This window comes from Aspergillus melleus (genome assembly GCF_016097325.1).
Source record: "Aspergillus melleus strain CBS 546.65 chromosome Unknown contig1, whole genome shotgun sequence".
Taxonomy (NCBI): Eukaryota; Fungi; Ascomycota; class Eurotiomycetes; order Eurotiales; family Aspergillaceae; genus Aspergillus; species Aspergillus melleus.
Genome location: NW_025763370.1, coordinates 1,500,343 through 1,511,813, shown reverse-complemented (window position 1 = coordinate 1,511,813; position 11,471 = coordinate 1,500,343). Strand labels below are relative to the sequence as shown.

General features: G+C 51.4%; 6 protein-coding genes across 6 annotated transcripts; 3 read left to right on the top strand and 3 right to left on the bottom strand.

Annotated features, from left to right (window-relative positions):
* Nucleotides 1–208: 208 nt before the first annotated feature.
* RIB5 (riboflavin synthase) lies at nt 209–1,178 on the top strand (the record flags this gene model as incomplete). The annotated part of the gene is made up of 3 exons (XM_046082229.1): nt 209–239; nt 306–428; nt 625–1,178. 3 exons carry the CDS (start codon nt 209–211, stop codon nt 1,176–1,178), a joined length of 708 nt encoding a protein of 235 aa, XP_045938186.1.
* A 63-nt stretch (nt 1,179–1,241) lies between these two features.
* SSF1 (Brix domain-containing protein) lies at nt 1,242–2,991 on the bottom strand. Its single transcript, XM_046082228.1, has 2 exons — nt 2,581–2,991; nt 1,242–2,519 (listed from the first exon to the last, which is right to left on the bottom strand). The coding sequence occupies exons 1-2, from the start codon at nt 2,782–2,784 to the stop codon at nt 1,365–1,367; spliced, it is 1,359 nt and encodes a 452-aa protein (XP_045938185.1). The 5' UTR covers nt 2,785–2,991; the 3' UTR covers nt 1,242–1,364.
* On the bottom strand, nt 2,992–5,409 carry agm1 (phosphoacetylglucosamine mutase PCM1). The gene is made up of 6 exons (XM_046082227.1): nt 5,144–5,409; nt 5,055–5,068; nt 4,797–4,941; nt 4,727–4,741; nt 4,162–4,668; nt 2,992–4,110 (listed from the first exon to the last, which is right to left on the bottom strand). Exons 1-6 carry the CDS (start codon nt 5,234–5,236, stop codon nt 3,250–3,252), a joined length of 1,635 nt encoding a protein of 544 aa, XP_045938184.1. The 5' UTR covers nt 5,237–5,409; the 3' UTR covers nt 2,992–3,249.
* Nucleotides 5,410–5,842: 433 nt separating this feature from the next.
* LDX57_000580 (PGAP3/PER1 family protein) lies at nt 5,843–7,024 on the bottom strand (the record flags this gene model as incomplete). The annotated part of the gene is made up of 4 exons (XM_046082226.1): nt 5,843–5,897; nt 5,958–6,732; nt 6,804–6,846; nt 6,899–7,024. The coding sequence occupies 4 exons, from the start codon at nt 7,022–7,024 to the stop codon at nt 5,843–5,845; spliced, it is 999 nt and encodes a 332-aa protein (XP_045938183.1).
* Nucleotides 7,025–7,736: 712 nt separating this feature from the next.
* rmtA (protein-arginine omega-N methyltransferase HMT1) lies at nt 7,737–9,793 on the top strand. Its single transcript, XM_046082225.1, has 7 exons — nt 7,737–7,999; nt 8,060–8,073; nt 8,145–8,164; nt 8,223–8,332; nt 8,398–8,729; nt 8,790–9,261; nt 9,315–9,793. Exons 1-7 carry the CDS (start codon nt 7,893–7,895, stop codon nt 9,319–9,321), a joined length of 1,062 nt encoding a protein of 353 aa, XP_045938182.1. The 5' UTR covers nt 7,737–7,892; the 3' UTR covers nt 9,322–9,793.
* On the top strand, nt 9,785–11,411 carry LDX57_000578 (uncharacterized protein). The gene is made up of 5 exons (XM_046082224.1): nt 9,785–10,226; nt 10,288–10,336; nt 10,403–10,723; nt 10,787–10,880; nt 10,957–11,411. Exons 1-5 carry the CDS (start codon nt 10,107–10,109, stop codon nt 11,297–11,299), a joined length of 927 nt encoding a protein of 308 aa, XP_045938181.1. The 5' UTR covers nt 9,785–10,106; the 3' UTR covers nt 11,300–11,411.
* Nucleotides 11,412–11,471: the final 60 nt, after the last annotated feature.

The following is an 11,471-nucleotide window of genomic DNA, read 5'->3' as shown; positions in this document are numbered from 1 at the left end:
ACCAATTATCGAGATATTCAAGGGGGGAGATATGAAAGTATATACAAGAAGGAAGAGAGTTACTCAAGTAGGTCCCGTCATTCGGCACGATCGCCGACGGAAGTTCCCACGCCAAAGCCGAGGTGCATCCATCGCTTTCCCGCTCTTCCCCCTTCCCATTCCCCTCCACTTCCGCTTTTCCCCCCATATAATCCTTCGGCTCGCCATCATGTTTACCGGTTTGGTTGAAACGATCGGGAGTGAGTGTTCCTCCCCCGCTCGGAATTGAAAAATGCATGGACTCGCGCTGATCGAGCTGCTTCCAGCCGTGTCGTCCCTGGAACCCCTCGATACCTCGTCTAGTGGGGGTGGGGGCACCTCGTTGACCATCTCCAACTGCGCGGAAATCCTCACGGATGTGCACCTGGGAGATAGCATTAGTGTAAATGGTATGCAGACAATGATTTGATTGACTTTGTTCCTCCTTCTGTCCTCTATCCTGCCGTGGCTCTTCCCCACTGTCATGCGTGGAGTGAGCCGAGATGAATGAGAGCGGCGGAATCATGACAGACTCAAGATGATGCAGAAAGATAAGCCATCATGAATTGAATCGCAACAAAAACTCAAACATCCTCTCCCCTCAAGGAACCTGCCTCACGGTCACGACCTTCGACACCGACAAGACCTGGTTCAAGGTCGGCGTCGCACCCGAAACCCTCCGCCGCACGAATCTCGGATCCCTCCGGACGAACTCCCGCGTGAACCTCGAGCGCGCCGTGCTCGGCGAGACCCGCATGGGCGGACATTTCGTGCAGGGCCACGTCGACACCATCGCCACAGTGCTCTCCGTGACGCCGGACGAGAATGCACTGGTCTTCCGCTTGCAGCCGCGCGAGCTGCAGGTCATGCGGTATATCGTCGAGAAGGGCTACGTGACACTCGACGGCGCCAGTCTGACCGTCACCAAGGTGGTGGATGGCCCTGAGGGGTACTTCGAGGTGATGCTGATCGCCTATACCCAGGAGAAGATCGTCACCGCGGCTAAGAAGCCCGGGGATGATGTGAATGTCGAGATTGACATTGTGGGCAAGTACGTGGAGAAGAGCGTCGAGGGGTACTTTGCCGGCACGGCCGGTGGAGATATGAGCATCCTGGAAAAGATGGTGTCTCGGATTGTGGATGAGAAGCTGAAGCGGTGATTATGGAGACTGCACGTAGTTTAATGCATAGTTATTGGATTATGAATTCATGACATGAAAACTTCATTGGAAAAGGTGTCTATTTGGTCATCGCTTTTGGATTTCTGTAGTAAATCTTCCTAGCAGATTATGGCGGGTATAATTTTGGGGGTCTTTGCGGTTAAGCATTCATTTTAAACGGCCAATCTATTCCTCCATGGACTCATCCTCATCCGACAAGTCGTCGTTGGCCTCTTTGTCATCCATACCCTCGTCCTCGTCAAAATCGTCGCTGAGCCAATCCTCCTCATCATCCTCGTCCTCATCGTCTCCACCCTTGCCATCAGCTCGAGCCTTTGCCTTTTCTTGCTTCTTCTTTTCCACGTTTTCCTTCTGCAGCTTCTTTCTCGCCTCCTTCTCCTTCTTCTTCTTGTCCCAGTTCTTCTCCTGCGCGTTGGCTTCCTCTTCAGTCTTGCTGATGAAGTCGTGCCACATCACCTTACCCTCACACATGCCCTCCTCGACCTTCATGAGACGCAGCCGTAGACGCGGGCCCAGCTCCACCAGTTTCACCGCGCGTTTCTCCACGCCCGGGGTAGCGTTCAGCTTCTTCTGGGCCTTATCCTTCTCACCGGCCTTCATGCGTTGCAGCTCGCGCTTGTTCAAGATCTTTTTCGTGGTGCTCTCGGCGATCTCGACCTCCGCGTCGGTGTCCATCTCGGTCTCGCTGGCAGAGGTATAGCCCGCCGCAGAGGGATCGAGCAGGTAGTCAGCGGCATCCTCCAACTTCCCCAGGTTGGGCACAGCGGCGCCCTTTTTTTCCTTGTTGCGGACCTCCTTCGGATCTAGACGACGGATTCGTTTCGAGATGCCGGTCTTTTTCGTCGCGATCGCGTAGTGTCGTAGATTTAGGACGTACGAGTCTTCTTCTTGGTCTTCTTTCTTTTCCGATTCGGGAGTAAGTTCACGGTTCAGGAGCATGACACGGCGGATAGAAGAGAGGGGGGTAGCTTGGGGGTTGATAGGCGGGAAGAGCGACTGGAAGACCGTGGTGGTGAGGGACTCGAGACGTTTCGGGACGCGGGAGTTCTCATCGGCATTAGGGGAATTGAAGTTGTTCATCACCAGCAGAGGCGGGGTCTTGTGATCCTGGCCGCCGCCTCGGGGACGCTTCATGGCCTTCTCGACGTCCCTGCAGAGCGAGTAATTCTCGACTTTGAAATGGAGGGTCGGGCCGCGCGGCGTGAGAGCCATACGCAGATTGGTGTTGCCGGTCGCCGACTTCGAGAAGAGCATGAGATGCGTGACGCCGAGAGGACCGGTCATGGAGGTGTAATCCCTCAGTCGATTCGATTTGCGTTCCTGGTCGAATCAGTATGGTGGACACTAAAGCTAATCCATCTGTGGGGTATCATGCACATACCTTCAATCGCACGGCGGTATCGGGTTCCATCATCAAACGAACATCCTTGACCAGTTGACTGACACTGGAGCCAACTTGAGAGGCGCCGACTCGGATGACCATAGACTTCGGAGTTTTGCTCATGGATGCGCCGCCGCCTCTGGCGCTGGCGGAAGCATTTTGCGCTCTAACATGAGTGCGCTTCTTAGTACGAGCCTTGGCCATTGTGAAATCTGCGAAGGGAAAATGAGAACGGGAAAATGGTTGCCCGTAGAGAAATTCTTCTCTGTTGCTCGGAGCAGGAACGGACTTTTTTTTTTCTGGGCCGAAAAAGTAGATCGGCGGAGCAAAGCCGCGGAGGAGCGACGGATCAACGATTCTGCGGCACCCGATCTTTCCACAGGTCCATACTATTTATAACTGGGAAAATCAAGTAATTTAATATGGGCATAATTTAATGTCTTAGAATAACTAAGCTAAACTCATCAATTCGTTTCATAACAGATCCCGTAATTCTATGACTGGATGTGATTCAATCGAGAAAAATCGAGTTTGAGGATTCCTCCAACTCAACTTCCCCTGAAGTATTTTTGTCCTTTCCTTCCACCGTGCAGTCCTATAGGCATAGCGGACGTAGCAGTGTTTAACCCCAATACACCGTGATAGATTATGGAGCAGTTGAAAAAGCTCTTAGGCCGAACCCGCCTCGCGAACGGCATTGGCCACACGGGTAGCAAGGTCGTCGGCCTCAGATCGGCTGGCGGCTTCGGCGTAGACACGCACGGCATCCTCAGTGCCACTTGCACGAGCAAAGCTTCTGCCCTTGTTGTAACGAGACTGCAAAGATTCAATCTTGGCCTGGAGTCCAGGGGGGGATGAAAGCTTGCGCTCCGCATCGTAGGCATGGAAGATGGAACGGTCCGCGACCTCCACCCGCACAAGACGCGAGGGCAGATCAGTGTAAGTGGCCAGCCACTCTTTCGGACTCCAGCTCTTATGGGCAAGGATGGTCTCGACAAGAAGCATATCCGAGAGAGCGTCGCCAACGGCCTGGTTGATCAGATCAGTAAGGGCCTGCAGGCTCTCGAGGGCACGCTGCTGAGCCGGAGACTGAGGCTCAGTGCTCTTAATGGTCTTCAAAGCATTCTCGGAGAAAGTAATGGTTCCGTGTCCATTGGCTTCGAAGTAGACACCGACGTCAAAGCGCAGGGCGGCGTGGTGGAGATGTTTGACACCAGTGTTGGTGCAAACGGAGGGAAGCTTGAGAACCTTCTCGATGTAGTCCGTGCTGGCTCCGTTAGCATAGGCGGTCTGAATGACGCCAATCTTGAGCTTCTGGGCGATTCCGGCGTTGCGGGCAAGGTCGCCGATGAAAGAAGCAGCAAGCGTGGCGATGCGGTCACCGTCCAGAAGGCGGAACACGTTGCTCTCGTCGACGTAATAGTAAATGAGACGGTCGGCATCACCATCCAGCGATGCGCAGCGGTCAAGGGCAGCCGCCTTAGAAGAGGGCGGGGCGCGCTGCTTAGTCTTGACATAGTCGGCTCCGCACTAACTAGGGTTAGCGAATGCAACATGATGGGCAGGAGGTGACGCGTTTACATCGAAGTTAAGGCTGTCAGGGTTGATGACATCGTCGTTGACAACCTTGATGTTGACACCACCTTCTTCCGCAGAAGGAAGATATTTGATGAGCTCCCTCAGCTTAGGGCCACCGACGCCGTTGGCACAGTCCACGGTCAACGAGCCGTTGATCTTAACGCCCCTCATGACTCTCTTGAAAGCTTCTGCAAGCTTCTCATAATAGCCCTGTTCCGTGGGCTCGCCATACTCGTATTGGGTCCCCAGAGTGTTCTTGCAACGAACAACATAGTGTAGCTGAGGGGTAGTCATGAATTTCAAATCGAGGAACTCGACTTCGCTGGCGGTGAGGGCGGAGTTGAGAACGCTCACAAGTCGCGAGCCAGAGGCACGAGTATCCCGGGCGAAGACAACACGGGCAGGGTTTTCCATGCTCACATCGATCTCCTTGACGAGCTCGTCATACACCTCGCCAATCTTGTCCAGAGGGGCGTTGGCCAGCTTAGTAGCATATGCCTCCCATTCGGCCTGTACATTATGTTGTTAGACCGACTATCATGGTCTGTTTCTTCGCGATAGAACTTACTTCCAGCATTTCGCCCTAGACACGCGTGTTAGAGGAGCATACCAACGATTATTTTGTTTGATCAACTTACCATGGGGTCAACCAACTTGACACCATTGTCCTCGGCCGGGTTGTGACTAGCGGTCACCATAACACCAATCCATTGTCCGCTAAGTTTCTTGGACCGAAGTCCAGCAAGCAAGCCCACGGCGAAGACGACCGTGTTCAGGAGGTCACTGGGAGCAAGCGTTGGTCGAGGTATAAACAAAAGGGCGATCGCGGGGTATTGTGGAGGCGGGGCTGATCAATCCTTCAAAGGGGGGTGGGTGGAAAGTGGAAGATGACTTACGCCTTCATACGGAACTGTCAAAAAAAGGATGTCAGTTAGCTCGGCTCCACAGACTATAAACAATGAAACGCCAAAAGGGACCAACTTACGCCAGCGGTACCATATTGGAAAACCTTGCCTTCAGGCTTCATGTACTGCACCGCCGCCTCGGAGATCGCTTTCTGAATGGCCGGAGACGCCATTTTGGCGCAAGTAGTGTCGATGGAGGGGGAAAGGTCTGATGAAAACTAGTGAGAGGCAATTGCCCAGGAGAGACACAAAGTGAAGTAGGGGAAAAAGAAGACGAGGGCAGAAAGGCTAAGGGAAGAATGTAGAAAAACTCGAAGGGGGGGCAGAAGGGACAAGGCACAGCCCGTGACCAGGTGAGACAGAATGGCCAGCTGCGGCTAGCTCTTTCCGCGGTACTGCCTCAGGGTCGCCGAGCGGTGAGCCAGCAAGAGAGGCTCGGTAGACACACCGCCTTAGAAGTCAACCGAAGGCCGTGGAAGTAATTTTCCCGGTCGTGGGAAAGTTTATCGAATGCGATATCCAGTATTTACGGAGTTCATTTTATGGCCGATAAATAGAAAAAAGAAGAGAAATTGTGAAGAAACAAGTCCTTAAAGTAATACATAAACTCAACATCTTAAGTTTTGCCATCTCTGTTAGGTGATGAATGGCGGAAAATGCGAATAGACTATTAGACTCCCTACTACTGGTAGCCCTAGTAACTAGTAACGCTAGTATGGGCCTTCACGAGGCCCCAAGCCGTTCATGCTTCATAGCATTCAAATAAACACCTGGTTAGCTTAGGCCTTTAATCGGTCCCCAGCCACGTCGTTCTGAACGTCTTTGATGAGGAATCTGCGGGCCGTCATGTTAGCGCTTTGATGCATCCCGTGCCAGGGTGCCGGCCAGACTTACAAATACCACCACGCCGTTGGAACAACAGTTCCCAAGTGCCACAAACTATGAGCATCAATCAGGCTTCTCCAAGGGGGGAAGTCCAGCAGCTCCAAACTCATAGCCAAGATGATCCAAACCACAATCAACGCGGGCCACACGGTCCAGATTTTGTCGGTCTTGCGATAGCGGTAGATACTCCAGGCAGTCCACAACACGTTCTGGGTCATCCCGACGACGATGTTGGCAATCATATTGTAGGTATAGTCCCAGGACCAGAAACTGAGATAGCACACGTGCAGGGTGTAGAGGAACAGGCAGACCGCAGTCAAGAGACGGCGCAGCGTTGGTTTATGGCGAGGCTCCTCTTGGTCCAGACGGAAAATCCGAATAATAGCCAGATAAAAGCCATACATCACATTGGCCCCGGCTCCGAAATAATCCAGTTTCTCCGTGAGAGGGAAATCCCGGGTGTGGAAAAGCGTGCTAAAGGTCCAGCACAATAAACCGCAGTACCCGAAAGCGAGATAGTAGCTCCTTAGGGAGTGCCAGGACGGAATGACTTCGCGAATCCGACCCATACCCTGCCAATGCGCAACGAAGTTGAGGAAGGAGAATAGGACGGAGAAGGGCTCTTGCATGCCCAGAATGCGGCGAAAGGGCCATTTCCCATGGAATTGTACAACCGGATTGAGCATCGGAGGGTCGCGAGCGACTCGACGGTCCGTCACCACATGCTGGCAGGTATAATCACATTCGGCAGAGCAGGTCCACAGCATCAAACGTAGATGGATCGCTATCGGGATAAGAACGGCATTAGCGACCAGGCATGACGCGTAGGTAGAATATCGGACAAGAACAACTTACGAAGAGCCGAATTGCCAGCTTCACAATTCTCGGTTTGACAGATCTGGTTGGGTGGTCAGCTAGCGGACATCGAAAGCCTTCGGGGTAGTATGTACCTTAACACATTCTTTGAAGTCCGGGAGGTGATCACCTAAAGAGGCTGTTGTCCTGCCGATTAATGTGGCGACGAGAAGCAACAGCAGGGAACAGCCGGCTTTCCTCCTAGTCGGTCCGAGAATCATGGTGCTCTTTGTGTGTGGCGTGCGCCGGTGAAACGTGGAAGCTTCAGGAGAGACCCGACGCTAGAGTGAGGGCGCGCGATCGTTGGAGCGCGAGCGGAGTACCTGACATTATTGCCGCGCGATGGGGAACATCTTGGCGTTCCGTCTCAATTGAACAAGCGAAGTGCAAGACCGGTAGGCTTCAGGGTGTTGGGTTGGTTCTGAGGTCAAATCGATGCCTTGGTCCAAGAGGAAACATAATAGTCTCTGATACTCGTGTCCTCTCATTCTTCGTTGTACAGAGTAGGTAGTTTTGTTCCTGTTTCTTTGACAACCTATCACGAGGCAAAACCCCGTCTGTACGCTGTGACTGGAGTCTTCTTCAATTGCAGGATATCATAACTATTTAAGAGACTTAGTTGATGTGCGACGGTAGTATCAGATATTCTGAATGAGAGTTCAAAGAGACTAAGCAACGGAGAGTCGGACTGCAACTGTTCAATAATGCATCTCCAAATACTTCCATCGTACGGCGCAGTGTCGAGGCAACGCTATCCCTAATTGGGATGATAACGATATTTGAATCACCTGACGTCCATGTCGGGTCTAGTGCCTCTATCTATGCGCTAAACCCAGATTGGAAACGAGCGGTCTCTGGCCGTGCGGAGGGGAAGAATGCCTAACTAATGAGGGCAAAAGTCAAAGGAAAAAAAAAAAAAAAGTCCTTGAAGGGATCTCAAAGGCGCTTAACTTTCCTCCTCCCTTTCATTGCATCTCATACGAAGATTTTTATTCTTAAATTTCTTCGTTGTCTCTTGCATTTCTCTCATTCTTATACCGTTTCTTTCTTTTTCTCTTTCCTCTTAATCGAATAATACCTTTCGTGAAGATGAACGGATCCGAGAGACAACAATCTGCAGACCCTGCTGGTGCGATGACCAGCAGCGCGGATCGTATGGTGGGCATGGACCACGCCGAAGTCCGTTATTTTACTAGGTATGTCGAGAGGTGACTCCGTCTTGGGTAAATCATTCTTCTTGCTGACTGGAAGCATAGCTACGATCATCATGGTAATTACCGCCAAATCGCTGCAAATCTCCATTGAGCTTATCAGCCCGCTAACTCTCGAGTCTTCTTTCAGGCATCCACGAGGAAATGCTTGTAAGTACAATCCGTTGAAACTGGCTTGACACCTCACTAATATGCCTGGGATTTCTAGAAAGATGATGTCCGTACCCGATCGTACCGCGATGCTATCTACCAGAACCGTCATATCTTCAAGGATAAGGTTGTCCTCGACGTTGGATGCGGTACTGGAATTCTCAGCATGTGAGTGCTCTCATGTGACCAAAGGGTTCTGGTTCGGTGAGCTGACAACATGGATTGCTTCGTAGGTTTGCCGTCAAGGCCGGCGCCAAACACGTGATTGGCGTTGACATGTCCTCGATCATCGAAAAGGCCCGCGAGATTGTCGCCGTCAACGGGATGGCCGATAAGATTACCCTCCTCCAAGGAAAGATGGAGGAAGTCGTTCTCCCCTACCCCAAGGTTGATATCATTATCTCGGAGTGGATGGGATACTTCCTTCTCTATGAGTCCATGTTGGACACCGTCCTCTACGCCCGTGACCGCTACCTCGTGCCCGGCGGCAAGATCTTCCCCGACAAGGCCACCATGTACCTGGCTGCAATTGAGGATGGCGAATACAAGGACGACAAGATTGGATGTAAGTGGCATTGGTTCTCTGATTAGTATCCCCAGTCTTCCCAACGCTAACGCTTCTTAGTCTGGGACAACGTTTACGGCTTCAACTACAGCCCCATGAAGGAAATTGCTCTCACTGAGCCCCTGGTCGACACCGTGGAGATGAAGGCCTTGGTTACTGACCCCTGCCCCATCATCACCCTCGATCTCTACACCGTCACCACCGCCGACTTGGCCTTCAAGGTCCCCTTCTCTCTGCCTGCCAAGCGCAGCGACTTCATTCACGCCGTGATTGCCTGGTTTGATATCGAGTTCGGTGCCTGCCACAAGCCTATCCTCTTCTCCACCGGCCCTCACGCCAAGTACACGCACTGGAAGCAGACCGTTTTCTACTTGCGTGATGTGCTGACCGTCGAGGAGGAGGAGACCGTGACTGGTGTTCTGGAGAACAAGCCGAACGACAAGAACAAGCGTGATCTTGATATCACCATTGATTACAAGTTCGAGACCACCGATCCGGTGCGGTACTCGGAGGGCAGCTGTTTCTACAGGATGTAAGTCACAAGATCGTCCTGCGCCACTGGAACTGGAAGACTGACTTGGGCAGGTGTTAAATCAATACATTCGCTTCTGACCACTTGCGGTCTACGATATTCGAATGTTGTGTCATAGCCCCGTACGGAACTTCGTACCCGCAAAAAATTTTACGCATGGATAGCATAGCATATATGAGGGTCCATAATATGGGCATTGGGATATTGTTGAAGTTCTGGTTCAAAATCATGGTCCGGTATCTATTTTGTTTTCGATTTTTCATTGTTGAGATTTGCTTTTACGGCGTTGTTTTTGGAAGAAGGCAGGGGAACGGGCATCATTATTCGGCGCGATACGGAGAGATGATTTCCACAAGAGACGATCATGAAGCTCCTCGAATTCCCCAAGTAGATACCCCGAGTCGACGCTTAGTCTAGCTGCCTCCGATCTCCTTATCTTGTTAAGGTTCGAACTCTTTTGTGTTTTTTTCTCTTTCATGGACCTTGAAGTTTATATCACAATATAGAGAAATATACCTTTTTTGTCTTATCTATTCGGACTAGCTAGAGCTCGATTGATTGATTGATTCATTGATTGATTAGTGTTGTGATATGATTGATAACAGAAAGTTAGCCGACTTGGCGCGTTTCGGCCTCGGTTCCTCACGGCAGGCCCCGCAACCAAGTCGACTTATTAAATATTCAGAGGTAGATCAACCTGGGATTGTCTGTCTGGACGTCGTTTCTTTTTCTCTGTTTATTTGACAGCAGCCACTAGCCTTTCTACCTACCGCCTGATTTGTGGGGTTGCCATCCTTGTTTAACATTGGCACCGTACTTCCGTCGCTTCAGAAAACAATTGCCTGATGTCGGCACCAGGAGTTGGCTTCGAATATCCTGCCCAGGAGGTTTCCTGGCAAAAGCGGGATGTTCTGTTGTTTGCTAACAGCATTGGCTGCAAGGCCGATGAATTGCATTTTCTCTATGTAAGCCAATGCGCAAATCAATGCACTGTCATCTGCGGAATCGCTAATGCTCGAATGTCAGGAACTGCACCCTAACTTTGCTGTCTTCCCAACATATCCTCTGATTCTCCGTATGGACCTCTAACCACCAACTAGAGCAATCGAATCCAGACACTGATGTTTGTCTTAATGTAAAGCATTCAAGCTCACGGACCAAGAAGTGACGGATTTCTATGCACGCTCGACAGCAACCCCTATTCCCGGAGTGCCTCAATTTGACTACAGCAGGGTAGTGGATGGTCAGCGCAAGCTCACAATCCTGAAACCTCTGCCGTCCACCAGCGCCGGTCGTACATTTGAACTGCGCAACAAAGTGGTTGGCGTGTATGACAAAGGCAAACCGGGCACGGTTGTCGAGACCGAGCAATCGATTGTGGACAAGGATAGTGGTGAAGTGTACTCCAAGACGCTAAGCAGCAATTTCTTTGTTGGTCAGGGCAACTGGGGAGGACCGAAGGGTAAGAGAAATCATCCACCGCTCTTCTGAGACGCTTCGGCTCACATTGTCGTTTGACTGCCAGGCCCTAGCACCGTCAGCTATCCTCCTCCCGAGGGCAAAAAGCCCGATGCTGTTCATGTGGTCCAGACGAATATGGAAACCGCGCATCTCTACAGGTAAGGGATAAACTATCCAACGCGTCACTTTCCCACGGTAAGTAATCGAAAACTAATAATCTCGGGTTCTTGCTAGGCTCAATGGGGATTACAATCCGCTTCACGCTACCCCAGAGCCCGGTTCCAAGATGGGCTTTGGGGGCATCATTATCCATGGGTTGTTTAGTTGGAATTCGGCTGCGCAGGGTATCCTGAAAGAGCTGGGCGCGAGCGACCCCAACAACCTCAAAGTGTTCCAGGCGCGTTTCGCCTCGCCAGTCAAGCCCGGTGACAAGCTTGTCACTGAAATCTGGCGAACTGGCAGATCCAACAAGGGACTCGAGGAGATTCGATTTGTCACGAAGAATGGTGATGGTAAGGTGGTCCTAAGCAATGGTCGTTGCCTGATGAAGGTGGCCAAGTCTCAAAGTAAACTTTAAGTTGCTGCCCTATGTAACGCAAAGACATTGTATCTGGGAGGATCAGAAAAATTGGTGTATCTCTATAGCTGGGCAATTAATTAGCAGTAATTCACTCCAATGTAATGTATACGCCAGGATGGTCTGTGCACGTGACGCCGAGGCTTCTTAGGCCGCCGACGTGCCGGAATAA